We start from the raw sequence: 23024 nt of genomic DNA on the forward strand, positions 1-23024 counted from the left end.
TTAGCAGACGTGGAAATGCCCGATACGATACTGCAAAATGAATCCTCTGACCTGATGGTCTTGACTTGTACTGAGATGTCAGAGTCCAAAATGGCTGTCCAGTTTCCATCTAGTATCGAGAGATGAGGTGATCTCCAGCCAATGACCATTTCATTATGTCTAAAGTGACCTTTGAGTCTCCCAACTGATCCCTTGTGTGAGGGCACGAAACAACATGCATCCTGTATTTGTTTCTTCTTCTTCCTTCTTTACTGTCCATGTAAACCACTGTGTTCCTTTAAACAGCAGCTTATTCTCACCAGCAAGAAGAAGGCTGCTGCTTTATGTTACACTTTGTTGCAAATCTTTGCCAAAAGCATCAGGAATAAATCCAATTAGTTCTCCCTGAAAATTGAGAGAAACAGCGAAGTGAAATATCTTTTTTCTGTGCCAAGGCTTTAAGGTGTCACGAGATTCTCTTTTTGTATTCTATTAACTATTTATTGCTCTGTTTTCAATCCCTGTGAGCATGTTGAGGAATTCTGTGATACGTTTAAAACTTCTGCAGCAAAACGAACAATAAATAAATTAAGCAATGCATGCTTTCAGAATAGTCAAAAAAAAAAAACGATCTAAAAATTAAACTGATGAATAAACTTTTTTTTACAATAACAGTAGCATATGTAGCAGTGAGTTTCAGGTGGAACCCTGTAAAACACAGTGTCTTACAGATGCTCTGTACATGTTGAAAACAGCTGTGGGTGATTAGACCCATGTTGGGAGGAGATACAATTAATCTTGTTTGTTCTGCCGGATTTAGAATTACGGTGGTGCAGAAACGTTCCACTTCTGATGAGCAGGTTTATTCTAAGGGAAGCTTGTTTTCAGGAAGTTAAAGCGACGTTACTTTGTCTAGAGACCTGAATGCATCCTGTTTCATTTATGCAATATGAGCTAACAAAAAAAAATACAGTGCATGCAATGATGATGCTTTTAAAATTAAAAAAACAAAGGGGAACGTTATTTGTGAATGTTTTGGAACAGACCAATAATTTGTGTTCTTTTAATAAAACACTCCTTTGTCTACATCTACTTCACTTATTTTACTAAAGCCCTATTGTTTTGTTTTTGTTTTGTTATTTCATTTTCTATGTTTTCCTGTACCTGCATTATTGTTAGAATGAACAGTTGTGTAGCTTCCTATTGGTTTTTAAGCTTAGTGGTGTCACCTGCCTTCTGCTCACAGCTGCTGTCTTTGTAAATCACACAGTAATTGTATACAAATTGTAAGTAGCATCACAAATGTCCCCCTCCTGTACTTTTATTAATATAGGTTTGACCGCAAATGTACATAATCTTCAACCACAGAAGAGGCAAAGACATTAAGGGACATCACTTAAAGATAATGCTCCTGCAGCCTCATTTGGACAGACGTTAAATGTCCCTTTCATTATTCCCAAGGAATATTGACTGGTATTTTATCTGAATGCGACATGATTATCATGCAGTTTGTCTAACAAGCAGTTCCTAACAGCATTTGCAAGTAAGCGGAGCCATTGACCATCACCCACACACACGCATACATACATCCTGGGCCTGTCCATCACCTCCCAGCGCTGCTCCCAGCTGCCTTTGCATTTATTACTGTGTATTTTAGTAATTATCTCGTGACGGTGGAGCTTATAAATGAGCCTCTCATCCGTCTAATCACGGTGGTAACTGGCTGGGCTCCAGCGCTCTTATCCCCCTAATCAATTAACACCTTGTCTGAGTCCGCGTTTGCCAGTAGATGTCCTGTATTTAATATCTTCTGTGAGAGTGGAGTGACGCGTGGCGGTGTGCGCTGACCGACCCACTTCATCTCGCTGATGTATTGTGCTCTCGGGCACATGTGGGAACGGCGCTCATGGAAGTGAGAGTGCAATAATCACAGGCTGATTGTGAGATTAATTAGCTTCGTCTTGTCTCCTGCCTCCCTCTGCGACACGGTGGAACGCTTGAATGCTGTTGACAGAGAAGACGGCCATCGGACAAACACGGGTGTTAGTTTGCTGATACCTTCACATGCAGCATGCAGAAAATCATCAGATGATTCTCTGTTCAAACATGGAGACACTGCATGTATACATGTTAACACGAAACGCCGCCTGCAGCTAAATCTAATATGTCTTTGCTTAGCCAGCAGTGTTTTTTTGTTTCTAAATGGGACCACAGCACCCTACAGTACTGTACAGCATGTTGCTAGCTGAAGCACTTTTTCTTCTCACCTTGTATTGGCAGATCACACTTTGGGGCTCTAAGCAGTGTTGAGTGGAGTCGATACCTGGCAGAGCTATAGCTAGATCTCAGCTCTATGGAGGAATAGAAGCACATTAGCTTGTCTCTACTGATGTTTTCACTTTGTACAGTACGGTCCTTGGATTTATGTAGGACAGTGGATTTACACGCTTGATTAAGCAACTGTCGTGCGTGTTTGGAAATTGAAAAATGAAAGAGTTTCCGCATTACAAACCTTTTACATACACCCTTAACTGACTGTTGAGCGCCTCCTGAATGTTAAATAACAGATCAGTGTTTTCAGCCTAAAGGAAAGAACCCAAATCTATTTGTCTATGATGTACGTGACCTAAAACTGATCACAACAAATACACACAAATAGATTACCCTCAGCAGTAAAGTCCCCCCTTATCCAACGGTACCGGCAGCGGTGGATTCCCTGCAGCACTGGGACTTTCAGTGGTTTCTATCAGTTCCAGTGCAGAGACGTGATGCGGCGCCTGTCAGCTGGAAGCTCGACTCTAAGCTGCGAAATCTGGGCCTGCGGATGCTGGATGCTGGTTCTTGCAGCAGCCTCGTCCTCCTCCATGCTGCGTAACCCGCCTGCGCTGCACTCTGACCCATAAAAATAAGCACAAACAACCGAGATGACGCTAACACGCCGTAGAACACGCTGTATCACAAATACAATTAAAAAAAATCAGAGCGCAAAGAGAGTTGTGGTCCAGCAGGCTGGCTCCGCCCCATCTCACCCTGGCCCCGCCCCATCCCGGTGGCCCCGCCCCCTCTCAGGCCAAAGGTTGCTGGGGCAGTTACAGAGAAAACCAGAAGCACTAGTCGTCTGTGAGCCCACGAAAAGTCGCCAGGGCAGTTGAGGATGAAGGGCTTTACATCATCTTGCATCATCAGCTGCTCTGGCGACTTTATGCAGAGGAAGAAATGACAATGAAGTGACTGTATAGTCACTCAGTTGAATGATAAAACTGCACGAGATGCAATATTTTCTTAAAAACCCTTATATTGATATGTAGAAAGTAAATATTACATCTGTCAGATGTGAAAGTCTTGGGCTTTGCGAGCTTTGGTGGATAAATCATTGTGTACACCAGTCTCCACTTAAGAGGCCAAAGTACAGTAGTTGCACACAAAAACATCACCTCTGTTGAGGAGGCTGTAACTTGTGTTAACCTAATACCACAATATGATATTTCTGACATTTCCACAGTGTTTACTAGAGTTTCCACTTTTTAAAATTTCACAATCTCATGTCTCGTTGTAATTGCTGAATGCCTCCTGACTGGAGGGCTGGCACTGCTGGCATGTTATTCTACAGCAACAACAGTGTTAGTCAGCTGTAGCACAGATGGAGCAGTGGAGAAAGTCGCTGCTGTCCAAACTAGTCTTTTCATCAATCATTCAGACCACACGTCTCTGAGCCATTTAAAACAGTACAATTATCAAACAATTCACATATTTATAGCTGCATGAATTATGCATCTGGAGGCTGTGAGGCTCTTTTGCTGTTTATAAGTGCTCACGAGTGCTTTTCTATGTCTAATGTGACATTCCATGACCTGCATTTGACACAGACTCTCACCTCAAATCATCTTGTTGGAGATGGAACAAAGAGTGTTCGGATGCAGCAGAATGGAACTAAACCATCTCATTAGATCAAGAAACTTCAAGCTTAAGCTCAGACTTCAGCAGGGACTTCACGGTATAAATAGCACTTGTCTTTTTTTAAAGTAATGTGTGACTTCCTTTTTTAATTCAGCCCCCCGGTAACAAGGTTCCTTTCATGTAGGCAAAAAATAAAGTTTTGGCACTGATTTACCAAATGAGAACCTTATCTGAAATTGAAAATTATTCTTTAGGTCCTGAAAGTTTAATAAATAACTTTTGCCTGCTGTTAAGGGGAGGCTATCAGCTCCAGCAGTCAGTCGGTAAATGAGGAGCCAGGATCTTCCTCTTTGAGAAACGTCCTCCGTTGCAGCGCGTGCATTTGATCTGCAGCACGCTCCCTGTTGTGCTTTTTGCACTTTACTGCGAGGGAGGTGAGCGAGGTTACTGAGCGCTCACGTCTTTCTGCTCTCATCTAACTCACCACTGCTCCTGCAGAAGACAGGGAGGAGAAGCCGGCGCTCTGGGATAAGCTGACCTCTGACACACGCTGCTTATCTCATCACACTGACTTGTGGAAAAGTCTCTCAAGACAACTTTCTTTATTAGAAAAACATGAAAGGAAAGTGGAAATGTTGGAATAATGTTTTAGGCTTCAGAATGTGATTTCTTGTTCTGAATAGATAAGTTTCTCTGTGAACTTGAGACAAACCTTCCTTGGGCTTTTTTCTGTATTGTGGAAAAACCTTTTAAGTTCCTATAAAATATCATCCTGCTTCTCTGTTTGATGTATCAGCCTTTAGTTTCATGCATACATCCATGACAGCAGCTTTTAGTACAGTGGGAAAGTCACACATGGGCCTAAAAAAGAACCTTTTCTGTTTAAATTTACAGGCTTTGAATTGTGTTACTCTAAGATACATAACTGTCAAAACATTTCATCAATGCAAATTGAGAACATGAGGATTTTACAAAATGAACTAATATTGTGCAAGACTGGAAATAGACTTATTACAAAGCAGCCTTTAATAATTATCGTTTTCTGTGGCATTCTATTTATTTTATACTGTGTATAAAAGCATAGGCCTTTGACACTTGGACGTGACGTTTGGTTTATTGATCTAAACATACGTGTACATATACTATGGTTCCAGCTACAGTAGGGTACGCTAGCACATGGCATTACAAACACATTTAGGGAAACCTCGGCGATAATAATATGAATATGAGTGCAGGCTTATGAACCTGAGGAATGCTTTGTGCTCATTCTACACCAGAGAGGAGAAGAACAGGATGTTATAGGATGGGAAAATTGCTCCGTTTGTGGAGGAAACTGCAGCATTGCACTTGGCTTCTGTTGTTTAAAGAGATGCTACTAGTTGAGTAACAGTGGGGAAAAGAGCTTCAGAGACGGGTCTAATTATTGGCTCCTTTTCTCACCTCTACACAGCTGGCAAAGACTATAAAGCTGCTTAAAATGCTGCCCAGCGCTGCTTTGAAATGACCTCCAAAGGGTGAATCTTTGAATGTCAGTCCTGAAGTATTTTGTTTGTGTTCTTTACAGTAGAAAATCCAAAGTTAAAAGTAGCAACATTTCCAGAGTTGCAGAATGGGATGATCCATTTTTGCACTTCAGCTCAATCTGGGGTTTAAATCAGTTCCCATTTCAACTCTGTCGCGTTTCACCAGTGACTGTGTCCAGTTTTAGTTCTGACCGTCCTCTGTACCAGCGGCGATGCTGCTGAGCTGCTAATAACACATAACTACTGTATGCAGCTAAACTGTAAAGGCATTACTGTATGTTTTTTATTGGGAAGCATGCCCATATTATGTTTAAATGTTGCATTAGCACCAAGGATCGGACCCAGGACCCCCTCAAGCCCCTCCTGTTGAGCACTAGCACTACCACTGCAAGATCACATGGAAAATCCTCTGTAGGAACATTTTATTGTATTTGCAGCTTGCAATATACACTGCAGGAAATAAATAGCATATTCCCAGTGTGGTACTAGAAACAACATAAACATAATAGGTGCAGTAAAACAGTACTGATAGATGTGATTTGTTTCATTGTACATAATGCACCAAACTTCTGGAACTTCTCTGCTTGAGCACTTTGAGGAATAATTAATCCTTTCATTTTACCGCTCTTCCTAAGTCCTCAATCACTACTCGCACTGATCAGCCTATCAGACAAATTTGAAAAGTGCATAGCTTATCCAACTCCTCTCACAGGGATTTGTTGCTGTTTGGCAGTGGCACAGTGCTGATTCCCTTAAGCTTCAAAAGCACTGCAGGAATTTATCTCCATTAGGAAAAGGGATTAAAAGGCATAGTGGTTGGAGAGGGGTTCCCAGAGCAGGCTTTGTGCGTCCTGCCTCCCCCACGCTCGCTCTCCACTTATTAAATGCTCTGAGATAAATGGTGATTACTTTACCTCCAACAACCCTTTTGTTAGTGTCAGTGAATGGTCATTATCCAGTGACCTGTGCGCCATTTAGAGATGAACGATGTCCTGTTGTATCAGATGCAGGTATTCAGAGCAAACAGCAGTTTTTTCTTTTTTCTGACTGTCCTGTCACATCTTCATCAATGAGTCCATATTTGTATTATAGTACTCTATATCCTGGCAACTCATGGATAATAATTTGCTCACCTTCGCTCGTGAGCATCGTCCCCTGTGCCTTTGTTTCAGTTAAAGACCTGATTCACCCCGACAGCAGCCTACCTGAAGGCTCCTCTTTAGTGTGAGAGACAGCGTCTCCGCTGGTGGAACGACTCCAGCAGCTTTTCTGAGCGCTTTTCTTTGAAGCCATCATTCAACTGCTTTCAACTCTTAACGCCTCGACAATGTAGTTTGAAGAGACGCTGACGTGCCGTGGCTGAACCCTCCGCGGTAGGCCCTTTATGTAGCCGCATTCATATATTCAATTTCAAGGCGCTTCCTGTTTAGAATCCACTGAGCTTTTGAACTCTTAATAATTTGCGAAACGGAGCCGGGATTTAAAGGTTCTCGTGTTTCTTAACCTGCAGGGATGTGCTCATTGTGAGGTTCTCAGCCTTATCAAAACTTGTTAAGTGGTGTTAGGCATTAATTTCCTAGTGTGAACCGGTGATCTTTGCTTGGAAATGTCACACGGATATTGTATCACTTCACAGACAACTGAAGAGAATTGAATTGAGGGCAATACTTTGCCTTTAATCTGAACTAATCACTTCAGAAACATTTTAGGAACCAGCGGTGCCACGAGGCCTTTAAGGACGGTTCGGCAGGATTATTTCTTCCATTCTGCCCACTTTGACTCATTAAGGCGTCTCACCTTCGGTGTCCGTCGGCCAAATAAACCAACCAGGAGAAGTTTTTAATCAGATAATATTTTGCAGGATTTGGGGGCTGTTCACTTGGGGAGAGCTTTTATACGGAGGATTATTGATGATTTGCCCAGGATTATGGAGCAGATTTGTGGGAATTTCAAGTGATAACAATCGTCAGACAAAAAGCCCAGCAGGCACATATTCTTAATGATGATTATGACAGCGGGAACTGGCCTCGACTTATTGCTGTTTTGGCGTGTAGGAAGACTATTATTGCAGTCAATAAGCAGAGCTATCTGTGGCCGGCCTTCTGCAGGGCAGTGGCCCCACACATCTATCGATTCTTCTGCATCGAGTTCCTGTGATTTAAAGACTCTGCGCCTGAGACGTGTTGGGAGATTTAATGGTACATCTGTTCTTTGCACTAAGACGTTTCTGCCAGATATACTGGTAAAAGTACAGGAATAAAAAGGCTCTACTGCACATAGAACCTGGTTAAGGATGCAGAGGTTTCCCACAGAACACTGATGTTCAAGTCCAGTGTGAGACACTTGTATTCTTCACGTAAACATGTCCTAATCCAGTTACTCTATGTTAGTTGTGAAGATCACCCATCTGTGCTCCTTCCACAACTGTAACCCGGCTACCATCAATCCTACATCAAACGCCGTCCATTCCAGGATTGAGTGTTGAATACTGACACCAGTGGCTCCTGTACCTTTAGCAGAGGAAGCATGATTATTTCACACTGTGTATTTAGAATGGAGTCAAAAGAACACATTTAAATACAAAGAGGTAAATTATAGTCTAAAACTCTAACTAGCGCTTGTCACATAATGATGGCAAACAGAGCCAGATGAGCTTAAGTATATAAACACACTGTTTTTTTGCTGTATTTGCTGTTTACCCTCAGATGAGTTTGTGACCAGTTTGGCCAAAAAAAACTTCTTATTTTTGCAACACAAGAGACAAATACTGTGGAAGAAAACCCTGGATTTTTATATAACCAACACCGAGAGTCCTGTCATGCACTTCAGCTGCTTTAGAAGCCCTTAAATGTGACTAAAGGGTAGTTTGAATGTCTGGTACCTGCCGTTCAGACTCTCCTGCTGGTCAGTCTGCTACGTAGCAATGCAGCCGAGGTGTGCGTTCTATCGCTGCACAAACTCTCAGCATCTAAAAGACCAGAGCTGTTTTCTGCATGTGCATAATATATGAAGCTGCCATTTTGTTATCACCAAGTGGGTTTTGACAAAGACATTTCTGACTTCAGTGGGACTGAACTAATTAGTTCAATAACATCATTCTCAGCATCTGAGCTGCCTCAGTAGTTTTAGTTTTAGTTTTAGTTCCCCTTTAATGCATAGGTTGAGTCCATTCTCCTCTCTGGTACAGATATTCCAAGTTGTCTGATCAGCACCCGTTGGGAAACATGCTCATTTCCTTCTCTCCAGCCTTTTGCTTCCATCAGTGTACTGTGAATGAATACAGTTTACCAGCAAGGTGACTCATTGGACTTACAGTATTTACTGTAGGAACCAGGCACTGCGTTTGTGTCTTGCTCTTTTTGAACACAACCAAGTATACTTTCAGATAAACCTGAACTTTACAAGGCAGAGAGGCAAAGCTGAGAACTTGCAGAGAGTTTTATATGATACTGTACTTCAATGTTTCCAGTATTCTGCTGTGCTGAGTTGCACAAGACATGAGGGTCCAAAAGGAACAGGAAACTTAATTTGCAGGCTTTCTATAAGCAGAGCAGCATCTGAAAAAGTGGGCAGGTGAATGTGAAGAATGTGGGAAGCTGCTGGTGTCTATAGCCCGTCTACATGCAACAGCACACGCGGCCTGGTGGTGGGCAGGCTGCAGTAATCGCTGCATCAGCAGGGTAATAGTGCAAAGTGACAGTGATGATGCAAATGCTTGCATGAATATTACATACTAGTCAAAGTCTGGTAGTCAAGCAGTTAATTAATGAGCCAGCAGTTCTGGCTTCAGCAGTTGATGCTAATCAGCTGATAAGGATTCAGTGCTTTGCGTTACTAATGCCCTGTATGAATAATGTCATCCATGATAAATACCAGGCTTTAGCAGGATCGCTCCAGCTTGCAGTGAGATAACATGAGATGACTGCATTTGATGAATCAAGATGGTGTCTCTTTATAAGAGTGGTCATTCTTAAGTCATAATTACATAAATAAAGATGAAACCCGCAGCAAACGTGGGGGTTTATTAGCGGCGCGGCCATCTGGACCTGCTGTAGGCGTAAAAAGTATAGGATGAGCACTTGCTGATCTGTCAGTGCTTAGAGGAAAGCAGCTGCTTAGTGGCTGTTCTGAAGGCGAGCGGCGCCTCGTTAAAATGCACTCCATCAAAGTTTTCTTTGAAGTAATAGCTGACAGAAAACATAATGTGAATTTGACTTAACAGGTGTCTGAAAAAATTGCTTGGGAAAAACCAAATAGGAGTGAAGAGAGCGAGAGCTGGGTGAAGTCAGGTCTCGCGCATCCTTTGTAAGTTCACCCCGCACTGTATTGTATTAATTATCCAGTTGCCATCGGTTCTGTGCAGCTGTTAATTTGTGGAAGTTCATTAAATACTTGTTGCTGTTTTGTGCATATCTAAATGCAAACGTTCTCATTTTATTCAAATACATTTTATAGATTGTTTGGAAGATTCAATTTAAACTAGGTTTATTATCCATTGACACAATATATAATCAAGCAGGACGACTATGCAAAGGCTCAGTCTTTGTAATATAAACAAGATGAAACCACTGACGTCTACATTAAAGCCACGTCATTGCTTTGTACACTGGTTCTTTGATGTGTCTGTACATGTGCACGGGTGGTATTAATCTTCTCCCCGACTTCCCTTACTTTCCTACTTTGTGCTGATGCTTTTTTTCCAATGCAAAAGCTGTTTGAAGGAGTTGTAGAGCAACGGCTTGATGTAGAATACAACCTCCATGGTATAATCAGAAAGATGTGAAAAAGGCCTCCGGATGATGTCACCTTAAGGAGCGCTTTCACAAGCAGAGACACACTGAACGCACAGAACGCAGAGAGCAGCTGGAAACCCACACTTGGAGCAACGCCAGAGAAACTGGCGTCAGAGGAAATCTTCGTAGGACAGATGATATAGCTGCACGAGTAATTACCTGCTAAAGCATCTAGCGGCTACATTTTTGGGGCGAACTATCAAACGAACCAGAACATCTGTTGCAAATTGATAAACTAACAGGCCCTCTGATATAAACCATGCACCATCACATTCACTTTAACCTACACATATAGAACAGCTGTGTAACAGGCTGGAGATCAAACAGCCTGTTTACTGTCGGCTCAAAGAGGATCTTATAATGTAGACCTGTTCAAATAATAAACAGACAGGAGGTTGGTTTTTTATCATGAAATTTAAAATAAATAATAATAGCTAAATTTCAAAGAATTCGCAAACAAATTTAAGCAATAAGGAAGGACGAACTAATCAGTGGAATCAAACAAGAACTCCAACATACGGTAGATTCAGGAACGAACCAGCAGCGAACACGAGGCAGTGCTTCAGTTAAAGGTATTATTAGTAGGTGAGAGTGGGATCATCACACTAGCAGCAGTCACCTAGTGTATAAAAGGTAAGAAGACTAAATGCTGTGACTGTTAGAGGTGAAACATGTAACTGTACAGCAGCATTAATCCAGGCCAGATCTTACATTCCGCTGTGTAAAGGACTGCAGGCCACTGCGCAGGTGCTGGTGGCTCGGGCTGATTTCAGTAGGTGCTGCGTAATGGCGTTTTCGGGCGGTGACTGTGGCTGGATAATTAAGCGGCCTGGCACTCTGATGAAGTTACAACAAGCTAGTAAATAAACCAAACTCCGTGTCCAACGGTTTACATCCAAACATACAGTAGAGCGCATGCTGGAAAACACGTGCTCATCAACTTTTTGACGCACCTTTCCAGTTGTGAGCCTTCATCGTGCAGCCTTACAGCCAGCACAGTGCTTACACAGGCTGCACTAATGGGAACAGGACGCGTACTGTTAGCATCCTGTGGCACAGATGTTGTCGGGTCTGTTTACCTGTCCCATCTGGGATTAGTGTTAATGTGGCAGACTCCCACTGTAGAGGAAGCTCCAAGAAAAGGGCCACTAAATGAAGTTAAAGTCTCTAATTGCCAACATTAGTCACATAAAACACTTTCTCCTTCCACAGTGTCCTCCGGGGTTGAGTCCTATGAAGGATGGGACTGGCTGCTACGACCACCACATCGGCATCGACTGCTCCGATGGCTTCAACGGAGGATGCGAGCAGCTGTGTCTCCAGCAGCTGGCCCCTCTGGAGGACGACCCCACGCTTTACAACATCCAGATGTTCTGTGGGTAAGAAATGTCATTCTATTTACTGTAGTCGTTTCACTCTGCAACCCTGTCTAAATATCCCCACAACCCCCACTATGACACACAGTCAGAGTCCTTCTTATATGAAGGACCATGTGTGTGAGACTTCACTCTTCTGAATTAAAGTCACAGCAAAGACTTCTCTTCACAGTACAAGGAACCATTAAGTAAAAACAACCTTGACCACTATTTTAAGATTGCTGTGGAAAAAGAGTCCTTTAAAACTAGAATCTGCTCATCTTACTGTTTGTCCTTCGTGCAGTGCGATCGTTTTTAATGTAAATGTGCAGTTCGTCACTCCTGTCTCTGTTCATACCGTGGTCGGCTGCAGCCTCACACTAATAATCTTCATAATGCTCCTCGGCTCTTTGTGACATCAGTGGATAAAGCTTACGTAAATTGAAATGTCCGGAACGAGAACGGCCGCATTTTCCAGCTAATGTAAAATGTGACAGCAGCTGTCTGAAGATGTTCATGCAGATGTTTCATTCCTCAAACCTGCAGTGATTTGACTTTCAAATTATGGCTAATAATTACTAACACACCATATTATGCAGTAATCGTGTCTTTTAAAGGGCATTTCTCTCATCGTCGTTCGGGGGATGACTCCTGAAGCTTCAACCATTCATATGTTTGAGCAGCTGTTGCCTGGAGTGCAGTGGATTTGCTGCCCGCTCACGTCTTCTGGTGTGACTCAATTTACCTGTAGAACCATGGGAGTAGATTTTCTGTTTACTCACTAAATTCCTTAGAATTGAATGCAATGCATTTGCTTGGTTAGGGCCGCGCCACGCTGCAACTGGCCGAATACAACTAAACAATGTGTCAGTGTCACAGTGGGGGCTATTAGTCAGAGAGTTGATAGAATACGGAGCAACTCTGCGGCGCTGGTGGCTCTGGGTTGTAACTGACAGTATGAGTTTTGGAAGAGGTAAATGTGGGCGGCTGGCTGTATTTCATTATAGCAGGCGTCTTCAAGCAGCATAATTGACAGTGAGTCACTCACTGTGAAGTGTGGGCAACAAACCTGAAACTGAGAGTGTGTGGAGGAGACGCATGTTCTCAGATCAATTTACAGCTCATATTTTCTGTAAGAGTAAATTACACTTCTCTCTTTGTCAGTGAACAAAATAAAAACAAGATCAGAATTAAAGTCTTGTGTACTGACTGAACGCTATTGGTTCTGATTGGTTTATTGGGAGCGTTGCACTTCTCTCCTAAGGCTGGGTTGTGTACTGTACCGTACTGTACTGTACTGTACTGTACTGTACATAGGGCGCACCTCTGTTGTCATGAAGGCGTGGACCTCATTTTACTGGGCTAGGATTTAATAAGCCAACTGAGAAGGAGGCAGAAAGGCAGAAGACACAGTGAACGGTGACATTATATATTCAGGGCTTCATACTTTATGCCCTGAGTTTCTGCTCGGCAGAAGTTTCACAGTTTGGAACTCGTGATAGAAAACAGAAATGCTCAAATCAGCATAAAGATATTGGAGTGGAATGATTCTATGTATTCTGTACATACATAATACTTACAGTACGTCTTAAATGCTGTACTCTATATAGATATACACTTTTAACCCCCAACAAAGGAGCGGTTCTGCAGGTGTGACCACAGATCACTCCTCAGTTCTTTGTTCACTGGCCGGCGTTTCCTTTACCTGTGAATGCTGGTGGTGCTTCCACTCTAATGGCAGCAAGAGACGGAGTCTACAATCACACAAGGGCTGAGGAAGGGCAGCTCATCCAGGGGGGATCAATGCAAGCTGTGTCAGCATCGTGCCGTGTCCAGAGCACGGAGGCGCTACCAGGAGACAGGCCCCTTCATCAGGAGACGTGGAGGAGGTCCTGGGAGGACAACAACCCAGCAGCAGCACCGCTACCTCTGCATTTGTGCAAGGAGGAACAGGGGGAGCAGGAGGAACAGGAGGAGCAGGAGGAACGGGAGGAGCAGGAGGAGCAGGAGGAACGGGAGGAGTAGGAGAAACAGGAGGAACGGGAGGAGCAGAAGGAGCAGGAGGAACAGGAGGAAGGGGGGTCAAGAAGAAGAGGGGGAGCAGGAGGTACAGGAGGAGAAGGAGGAACAAGAAGAGCAGGAGGAACAGGAGGAGCAGGAGAACCAGGAGGAGCAGGAGAACCAGGAGGAGCAGAAGGAGCAGGAGTAAAAAGGAGGAGCAGGAGGAACAGGAGGAGCAGGAAGAACAGGAGGAGCAGAAGGAGCAGGAGTAAAAAGGAGGAGCAGGAGGAACGGGAGGAGCAGAAGGAGCAGGAGGAACAGGAGGAAGGGGGGGTCAAGAGGAAGAGGGGGAGCAGGAGGTACAGGAGGAGAAGGAGGAACAAGAAGAACAGGAGGAACAGGAGGAGCAGGAGAACCAGGAGGAGCAGGAGGAACAGGAGTAAAAAGGAGGAGCAGGAGGAACAGGAGGAGCAGAAGGAGCAGGAGGAACAGGGGGAGCACTGCACAATGACCTCAGCAGGCCACAAACCTGCACGTGTCTGCTCAAACGTCAGAAACAGGCTCCATGAGGGCCGACGTCCAGGTGGGGTTTGTGCTTCCAGCCCAACACCGTGCAGGACGTTTGGCTTTAGCCAGAGAACAGGCAAAGTGGCCACTGGCGCCCTGTGCTCTTTACAGATGAAAGCAGGTTTGGCAGTGGGTCAGTACTGGTGTGGGGGACATTTCTTTGGAGGGACGCTCATCCCCCCATTCTCGTCAGAGGCAGCCTGACTGTCGTTCGGTACCAAGATGAGATCCTAAGACTCCTTGTGGGACCATTTGCCAGGTTGGCCTTGTGTTGCTCCTAATGCAGGATGCTGGACCTCATGTAGAATGCTGGACCTCATGTAGAATGCTGGTCCTCATGTAGAATGCTGGTCCTCATGTAGAATGCTGGTCCTCATGTAGAATACTGGTCCTCATGTAGAATGCTGGACCTCATGTAGGATGCTGGACCTCATGTAGGATGCTGGACTTCTGGTACAGTAGAATACTGGTCCTCATGTAGAATGCTGGACCTCATGTAGGATGCTGGACCTCATGTAGGATACTGGTCCTCATGTAGAATGCTGGACCTCATGTAGGATGCTGGACCTCATGTAGGATGCTGGACTTCTGGTACAGTAGAATACTGGTCCTCATGTAGAATGCTGGGCGGCACGGTGGTGCGGTGGGTAGCACACACACAGCAAGAAGGTTCTGGGTTCGATTCCCGGAGGCGGCCCTGGTGCCTTTCTGTGTGGAGTTTGCACGTTCTCCCCGTGTTTGCGTGGGTTCTCTCTGGGTTCTCCGGCTTCCTCCCACAGTCCAAAGACGTGCATTAGGTTGATTGGACTCTCTCCATTGCCCGTTGGTGTGAGTGTGTCTGTGAATGGTTGTCTGTCTATGTGTTGCCCTGCGATGGACTGGCGACCTGTCCAGGGTGTACCCTGCCTCTCGCCCATAGTCAGCTGGGTTAGGCTCCAGCATCCCCGTGACCCCGCATTAGGGAATACGCGGTATAGAAAATGGATGGATGTAGAATGCTGGTCCTAATGCAGGATGCTGGACCTCTGGTACAGTAGAATGCTGGTCCTCATGTAGGATGCTGGACCTCTTGTACAGTAGAATGCTGGTCCTCATGTAGGATTCTGGACCTGATGTAGGATGCTGGACCTAATGTAGGATGCTGGACCTCTTGTACAGTAGAATGCTGGTCCTCATGTAGGATGCTGGACCTCATGCAGGATGCTGGACCTCTCGTACAGTAGAATGCTGGTCCTCATGTAGGATTCTGGACCTGATGTAGGATGCTGGACCTCATGCAGGATGCTGGACCTCTTGTAGAGTAGAATGCTGGACCTCATGTAGGATGCTGGACCTCTCGTACAGTAGAATGCTGGTCCTCATGTAGGATGCTGGACCTCATGTAGGATGCTGGACCTCATGTAGGATGCTGGACCCCATGTACAGTAGATTGCTGGTCCTCATGTAGGATGCTGGACCTCATGTACAGTAGAATGCTGGACCTCATGTAGAATTCTGGACCTCATGTAGAATTCTGGACCTCATGTAGAATGCTCGACCTCATGTAGGATGCTACACGTCATGAGGCTGGAGTGTGTCTGCGGTACCTGCAGGATGAAGGCACCCGCCCGTTCCCCAGACTTGAATCCAGATGAGCACATCTGGGACATCACGTCTGGCTCCATCCACCAACACCACGTTGCTCCACAGACTGTCCAGGAGTTGATGGGAGCTTTAGTCCAGGTCTGGGAGGAGATCCCTCAAGAGACCGTCACCACCTCATCAGGAGCACGTCCAGATGTTGTAGGGAGGTCACACACACTCGCTACAGAGCCTTAATTTGACTTGTTTTAAGGACATTACATACAAATCAAAACCTCCATGCATTAATACATTTACTGTAATGTCCATTTATGTTTTTGTGTGTTTTTGTTGTCATCACATTCAACTATGAAAACAACTAAGGTGTAAACGGGTTCAATACAACAAATACAATATAACTATTTAATAAGAATAGTTCATTCAGTCAGATCTAGGATGTTATTTTATTACCTTCATTTTTGTTACCTTTATATTTTGGAGCAGTGTATGAAATATTATTAGGTAAAAACCTGCGTAGATAGAAAATCAAACTTCCTGTCGCTACAGTAAAAGCTGTGTCTGTCACGATCTGGGTTTTGTGTCTAGTTGTTTCCGGTTTTATTTTGGTAATCTCCCGGTCTCTGTTTTTGGTTTGAGCTTTACTTCCGGTTTTTGTTCTTCTCACAGCTGTTCCCTGTTAGTACCGGTCCGCATTATCCACACCTGCACTTCATCGGCTATTAGTTCACTTTGTATTTAACCACCACCTTTGTCCTCGGTTCCCCGCCAGATCGTTGTTTGTGTTTCTTCAGTGCCCCAGTTTCATCAGCGTATTCGAGTTCCATGAGTGTATGCATGTTTCATCGCCTGACCCTGGACTGCTACTGACCGTGAGTTTGTCTCATCCCTGCCTGTACTTTCGCTGAGCCTCTTTGTGTACGAACCCTGCCTGGACATTGGACTCGAGATTGCCTGCTCCCCTTGTTACTGCTTTAAACCCTCCCGTGTATGACCTGGACCGTCTGACCGTGCTTTGGAAAATAAACTTCCTTTTGATCATAACCCTGCCTCCGTGCTGCGCATGTGGGTCCTTTCATTGCCGCCCCTGACAGAACGATCTGGCCAAACTTGGACCCAGCCAGCACTTAGCCTCCGGTCAGGTCAGTGTCTGTTTTTCCTTGTTTTTTTTTACGGCGAGTATAACTCTCCCGCGGAAGTATGGAGTTTACCTGCGCCGAGCTACCCAGCGACCTACATGTTTATTTCGAGATCCTCGCGGAGGATTACCGACGGGCTAGTAACCCGAAGGACCAGCGCTGCGCCGTGGAGGTGGCGATATTGACGCTGGAGGACGATGACACCGCGTTAGATCACCCCAGTGTTCGTCGCCTCTATGAGCGACTGTGCGCGAAGTCTGACGAGCTAAGCGACGCGCTCTGCACCACGCCAGCGCCGGTCGCACCGCCGATGGTTTCGGTTTCCTCCTCCCCGCCCCGTCGGATCGTCGTGCCTGCACCAACCTGCCCAGCTCCATGGTTGTTTCCCTGGGAGGATTTCCTGCTCCCACGCGGTCCTCAGTCTCCAGTCCAGCCGCGCGCTGCTCCGTCTCCAGTCCAGCCGCGCGCTGCTCAGTCTCCAGTTCAGCCGCGCGCTGCTCAGTCTCCAGTTCAGCCGCGCGCTGCTCAGTCTCCAGTTCAGCCGCGCGCTGCTCAGTCTCCAGTTCAGCCGCGCGCTGCTCAGTCTCCAGTCCAGCCGCGCGCCGCTCAGGCTCCAGTTCAGCCGTGTTTTGCCCAGGCTCCAGCTCAGTCGTGTTTAGCCCAGTCTCCAGCCCAGTCGTGTTTAGCCCAGTCTCCAGCCCAGTCGTGTTTAGCCCAGTCTCCAGCTCAGTCGTGTTTAGCCCAGTCTCCAGCTCAGTCGTGTTTAGCCCAGTCTCCAGCTCAGTCGTGTTTAGCCCAGTCTCCAGCTCAGGCGTGTTTAGCCCAGTCCCCAGTTCAGCCGCGTGCTGCCCAGTCCCCAGTTCAGCCGCGTGCTGCCCAGTCCCCAGTTCAGCCGCGTGCTGCCCAATCCCCAGTTCAGCCGCGTGCTGCCCAATCCCCAGTTCAGCCGCGTGCTGCCCAATCCCCAGTTCAGCCGCGTGCTGCCCAGTCTCCAGTCCAGTCGAGCCCAGTTCAGTCGAGCCCAGTTCAGTCGAGCCCAGTTCAGTCGAGCCCAGTTCAGTCGAGCCCAGTTCAGTCGAGCCCAGTTCAGTCGAGTTCTGTTCCGGTCCCAGTTCAGTCGAGTCCTGTTCCGGCCCCAGTTCAGTCGAGTCCTGTTCCGGCCCCAGTTCAGTCGAGTCCTGTTCCGGCCCCAGTTCAGTCGAGCCACGTCCCTGTTCCGGCCCCAGTTCAGTCGAGCCACGTCCCTGTTCCGGCCCCAGTACAGTCGAGCCACGTCCCTGTCCAGGTTCCAGTACAGTCGAGCCACGTCCCTGTCCAGGTTCCAGTACAGTCGAGCCACGTCCCTGTCCAGGTTCCAGTACAGTCGAGCCACGTCCCTGTCCAGGTTCCAGTACAGTCGAGCCACGTCCCTGTCCAGGTTCCAGTACAGTCCAGTCACGTTCCTGTCCAGGCTCCAGTTCAGTCCAGTCACGTTCCTGTCCAGGCTCCAGTTCAGTCCAGTCACGTTCCTGTCCAGGCTCCAGTTCAGTCCAGTCACGCGCAGGTCGTGTCCCAACCAGAGGGCACCACCTGTCGTACAGGTGCTATGCACACCCGATCAGGCCCGACGTCTGCTCCGTCGAGCTCGGCGGCGGCAAGTAGCCATGCCAGCTCCAGAGTAGATGCCGTTCCAGTCCCTGTCGGCCAAGTAGATGCCGTTCCAGTCCCTGTCGGCCAAGTAGATGCCGTTCCAGTCCCTGTCGGCCAAGTAGATGCCGTTCCAGTCCCTGTCGGCCAAGTAGATGCCGTTCCAGTCCCTGTCGGCCAAGTAGATGCCGTTCCAGTCCCTGTCGGCCAAGTAGATGCCGTTCCAGTCCCTGTCGGCCAAGTAGATGCCGTTCCAGTCCCTGTCGGCAAAGTAGATGCCGTTCCAGTCCCTGTCGGCAAAGTAGATGCCGTTCCAGTCCCTGTCGGCCATGTTGCGGCCGTTCCAGCCTCTGTCGGCCATGTTGCGGCCGTTCCAGCCTCTGTCGGCCATGTTGCGGCCGTTCCAGCCTCTGTCGGCCATGTTGCGGCCGTTCCAGCCTCTGTCGGCCATGTTGCGGCCGTTCCAGCCTCTGTCGGCCATGTTGCGGCCGTTCCAGCCTCTGTCGGCCATGTTGCGGCCGTTCCAGCCTCTGTCGGCCATGTTGCGGCCGTTCCAGCCTCTGTCGGCCATGTTGCGGCCGTTCCAGCCTCTGTCGGCCATGTTGCGGCCGTTCCAGCCTCTGTCGGCCATGTTGCGGCCGTTCCAGCCTCTGTCGGCCATGTTGCGGCCGTTCCAGCCTCTGTCGGCCATGTTGCGGCCGTTCCAGCCTCTGTCGGCCATGTTGCGGCCGTTCCAGTTCCTGTCACCCTCGGAGCCGCAGCGCCCGCCGGCCTCCAGGAGGAGGCCGCGCCAGCTGCAGTCCCCGCGCACCTCCAGGAGGAGGTCGCGCCAGCTGCAGTCCCCGCGCACCTCCAGGAGGAGGTCGCGCCAGCTGCAGCTCCCGCGCACCTCCAGGAGGGGGTCGCGCCCGCTGCAGTCCCCGCGCACCTCCAGGAGGAGGTCGCGGCCAGCTGCAGTCCCCGCGCACCTCCAGGAGGAGGTCGCGCCAGCTGCAGTCCCCGCGCACCTCCAGGAGGAGGTCGCGCCAGCTGCAGTCCCCGCGCACCTCCAGGAGGAGGTCGCGCCAGCTGCAGTCCCCGCGCACCTCCAGGTGGAGGTCGCGCCAGCTGCAGTCCCCGCGCACCTCCAGGAGGAGGTCGCGCCAGCTGCAGTCCCCGCGCACCTCCAGGAGGAGGTCGCGCCAGCTGCAGTCCCCGCGCACCTCCAGGAGGAGGTCGCGCCAGCTGCAGTCCCCGCGCACCTCCAGGAGGGGGTCGCGCCAGCTGCAGTCCCCGCGCACCTCCAGGAGGGGGTCGCGCCAGCTGCAGTCCCCGCGCACCTCCAGGAGGGGGTCGCGCCAGCTGCAGTCCCCGCGCACCTCCAGGAGGGGGTCGCGCCAGCTGCAGTCCCGGCGCACCTCCAGGAGGGGGTCGCGCCCGTCGCAGTCCCGGCGGACCTCCAGGAGGGGGTCGCGCCCGTCGCAGTCCCGGCGGACCTCCAGGAGGGGGTCGCGCCCGTCGCAGTCCCGGCGGACCTCCAGGAGGGGGTCGCGCCCGTCGCAGTCCCGGCGGACCTCCAGGAGGGGGTCGCGCCCGTCGCAGTCCCGGCGGACCTCCAGGAGGGGGTCGCGCCCGTCGCAGTCCCGGCGGACCTCCAGGAGGGTGTCGCTCCCGTCGCGGCTCCGGCCGCACCTGCATCGGTTCCTGGCGGCTCGGCTCCGGCCGCACCTGCATCGGTTCCTGGCGGCTCGGCTCCGGCCGCACCTGCATCGGTTCCTGGCGGCTCGGCTCCGGCCGCACCTGCATCGGTTCCTGGCGTCGCGGCTCCGGCCGCACCTGCATCGCTTCCTGGCGGCTCGGCTCCGGCCGCACCGGCATCGGTTCCTGCCTCGTCTCTGGCTCCGCCGCCGGACGGGTGGCCTCGCCCTCGGTACCTCCCGCTGCTTGGATGGCGCTGCCTCCTGCGGCGCCGTCCGCCTCGACTCCTCAACCGCCTGGATCAGCGTCCGCCAGGAGGACATCGCCGTTCGGGGAGATCCCCGTGGACGCTGGCCCAGCCCAGGGGCGCTGGGTGTGCCCCTCTGCCTCAGAGGGGGCAGAGGCGGCTGGGCAGGATCTCGCCGCGTCTCCACCCGCCTTAAGAAGGAGCAGCGGGACGTTTCGGTTATTCATGCACCCTGGACTTCTCTCATGGACTCTGTTCTTGTTTCATGGACATTCGTGTTGGTTTCTTGATTTTGGGACTCGGTCTTGTTCTGTTTTTCTGTTAGGTCCTCTGGTCTGTCGAGTTCGGGCGTGAGTTTTGTTTTGATGGGGGTTCCCGTTCTGCCCTCCCCCAGTCCGCCCTCCGCCCGCCCTGTCGGTGTTCTGTGCGGGTTGTTTTTGGTTCTGTCCCTCCGCCGGTCCTCCCTCCGCCCGCCCTGCTCGGGTTTGTTGTTTTTTGTTTGGTCGTCTGGAATCCGCCCTTGGGGGGGGGGTACTGTCACGATCTGGGTTTTGTGTCTAGTTGTTTCCGGTTTTATTTTGGTAATCTCCCGGTCTCTGTTTTTGGTTTGAGCTTTACTTCCGGTTTTTGTTCTTCTCACAGCTGTTCCCTGTTAGTACCGGTCCGCATTATCCACACCTGCACTTCATCGGCTATTAGTTCACTTTGTATTTAACCACCACCTTTGTCCTCGGTTCCCCGCCAGATCGTTGTTTGTGTTTCTTCAGTGCCCCAGTTTCATCAGCGTATTCGAGTTCCATGAGTGTTTGCATGTTTCATCGCCTGACCCTGGACTGCTACTGACCGTGAGTTTGTCTCATCCCTGCCTGTACTTTCGCTGAGCCTCTTTGTGTACGAACCCTGCCTGGACATTGGACTCGAGATTGCCTGCTCCCCTTGTTACTGCTTTAAACCCTCCCGTGTATGACCTGGACCGTCTGACCGTGCTTTGGAAAATAAACTTCCTTTTGATCATAACCCTGCCTCCGTGCTGCGCATGTGGGTCCTTTCATTGCCGCCCCTTGACAGTGTCTCACCAGTATAAATGTGTTATACTTGTATATTATAAATAGAGCTGGTTTGTCAGATTATAGGACTCACATGTTGACAGTCAGTTCATTTACAGCTCATGTTACAGAACATTCCACCTGTCACATAACCTTTACAGGTGACTCTGAGCACTCGCACTTTCATCACGTTGACGTCTAATTGTTTTTAGAGACAGTCGATCTTTAAAGAATCGCTTTAATGAGATGTCACATTCTGTACATGAAATGCCAGCATTCAAAGTCTAATCAACGAACTTTAAATTATAACTGAAAACACGGAGCTTGAATCTAAAGGTCATCCAGACTAAGAGCATTTGCCAACAGCCCTGTTGTTTCGCTATGTTCACTAGAACTGGATCAGACGACAACAGTCCGTTTGTACAAGTGTGTCTTTTTGCCTCCATCTTTATAGTATGAAGGTATTCTCGTATCAAGTACCTTAAACAGGTGAATTAAACAGCCTTTGGTTCTTGTCATCTGTAATAACGCTCGTGGCAGATCTTCCACTCTTCCTTCTGCAGACGGGCATTAGCTTCATGACATTTGGCGTCTAGGAGAGAGCCCTGTGAAAACCCTGAGATTATGTGTCTGTATTTAACCCCACACCCGCCCCCATCAGCCCCACTCGCTCTCTGCTCCATCTCATTTCCACCCAGATTCTACACAGAAATGTCAAAACACCATCAGTATGAAGGAGTTGAGCGGACGTTGTGTTTGGATTCCAACTCCTGGTTTTAGATGGATTTAGCGCCAGAATGGAATCAATGCAGCTAAATGTGCACATCTGAACTCAAAAACGCTAAAAACGCGTAGACGGCGTCTCAGCATAATATTTAACACTGTCTAGATGAATACCAAGCTTCCTTTAAAACGCTGATCATAATATCCCACCCAAATGGTAGTAATGACATGAAGAAAAGAGCACTTTCATGAGATTGTTTCTAATTTCAAACCACATGTTTGTGGTTTTGTGTGAACAGCTAATCGCTCTGGTTCACTTGTTTGTTGTTTGCAACCTGTCAGTCATGATCAGTGATGTACAATGATTGTTTTTCATTCTTTTAATGAAGCCATTTTTATTTGTACATTTCTATTACAGACTTTGAACAAAAAACAGAGAGAAATACATTTCAGCTATTTGTTTATGTTTAATTAAAAAGGCATTTAAAACTAGATTAATGATCTTTAGTGGCAGCAAACTAAAATCTCCATAACTACAGTAAATATAGTAAATATTATTGTAAAATTTTAAATTAATGATGTTTTTGTTTGGCACAAGCAGCGAAAGTCTCCACAATTACATCAGCAGCCAAGTTAACATTCAGTGTCTGAGCAGTGCCAGGACCGAGTATAAAGTGGTGGTGGTCAAAGGCAGCCTCCTATTGATCCTGTGCGATCCCCCACAATCATGTTTAAGCTGCACAAGGTAGAAGCTCTCTGTAAATTGGTTAACTATTTAAATGGCAGCTGGCTTTTAATTTGGCAGCACAAGCAGCCTTTGCTCCGTAGAGAATGTAAACTTAATTAGCTTTAAAGTAAAAATGCACTTTGTCT

General features: G+C 48.1%; 1 protein-coding gene across 4 annotated transcripts in view; it reads left to right on the forward strand.

Annotated features, from left to right (window-relative positions):
- Window positions 1-23024, forward strand: part of astn1 (astrotactin 1) — a 162292-nt gene that overhangs the window by 103653 nt on the left and 35615 nt on the right. For all 4 annotated transcript variants that reach the window (XM_029132985.3, XM_029132987.3, XM_029132988.3 and 1 more), the window contains one exon: window positions 11405-11571. In XM_029132985.3, coding sequence (XP_028988818.2) covers window positions 11405-11571 — 167 coding nt within the window. The remainder of the gene's footprint in view (window positions 1-11404; window positions 11572-23024) is intronic.

This window comes from Betta splendens, chromosome 17 (genome assembly GCF_900634795.4).
Source record: "Betta splendens chromosome 17, fBetSpl5.4, whole genome shotgun sequence".
Classification (NCBI taxonomy): domain Eukaryota; kingdom Metazoa; phylum Chordata; class Actinopteri; order Anabantiformes; family Osphronemidae; genus Betta; species Betta splendens.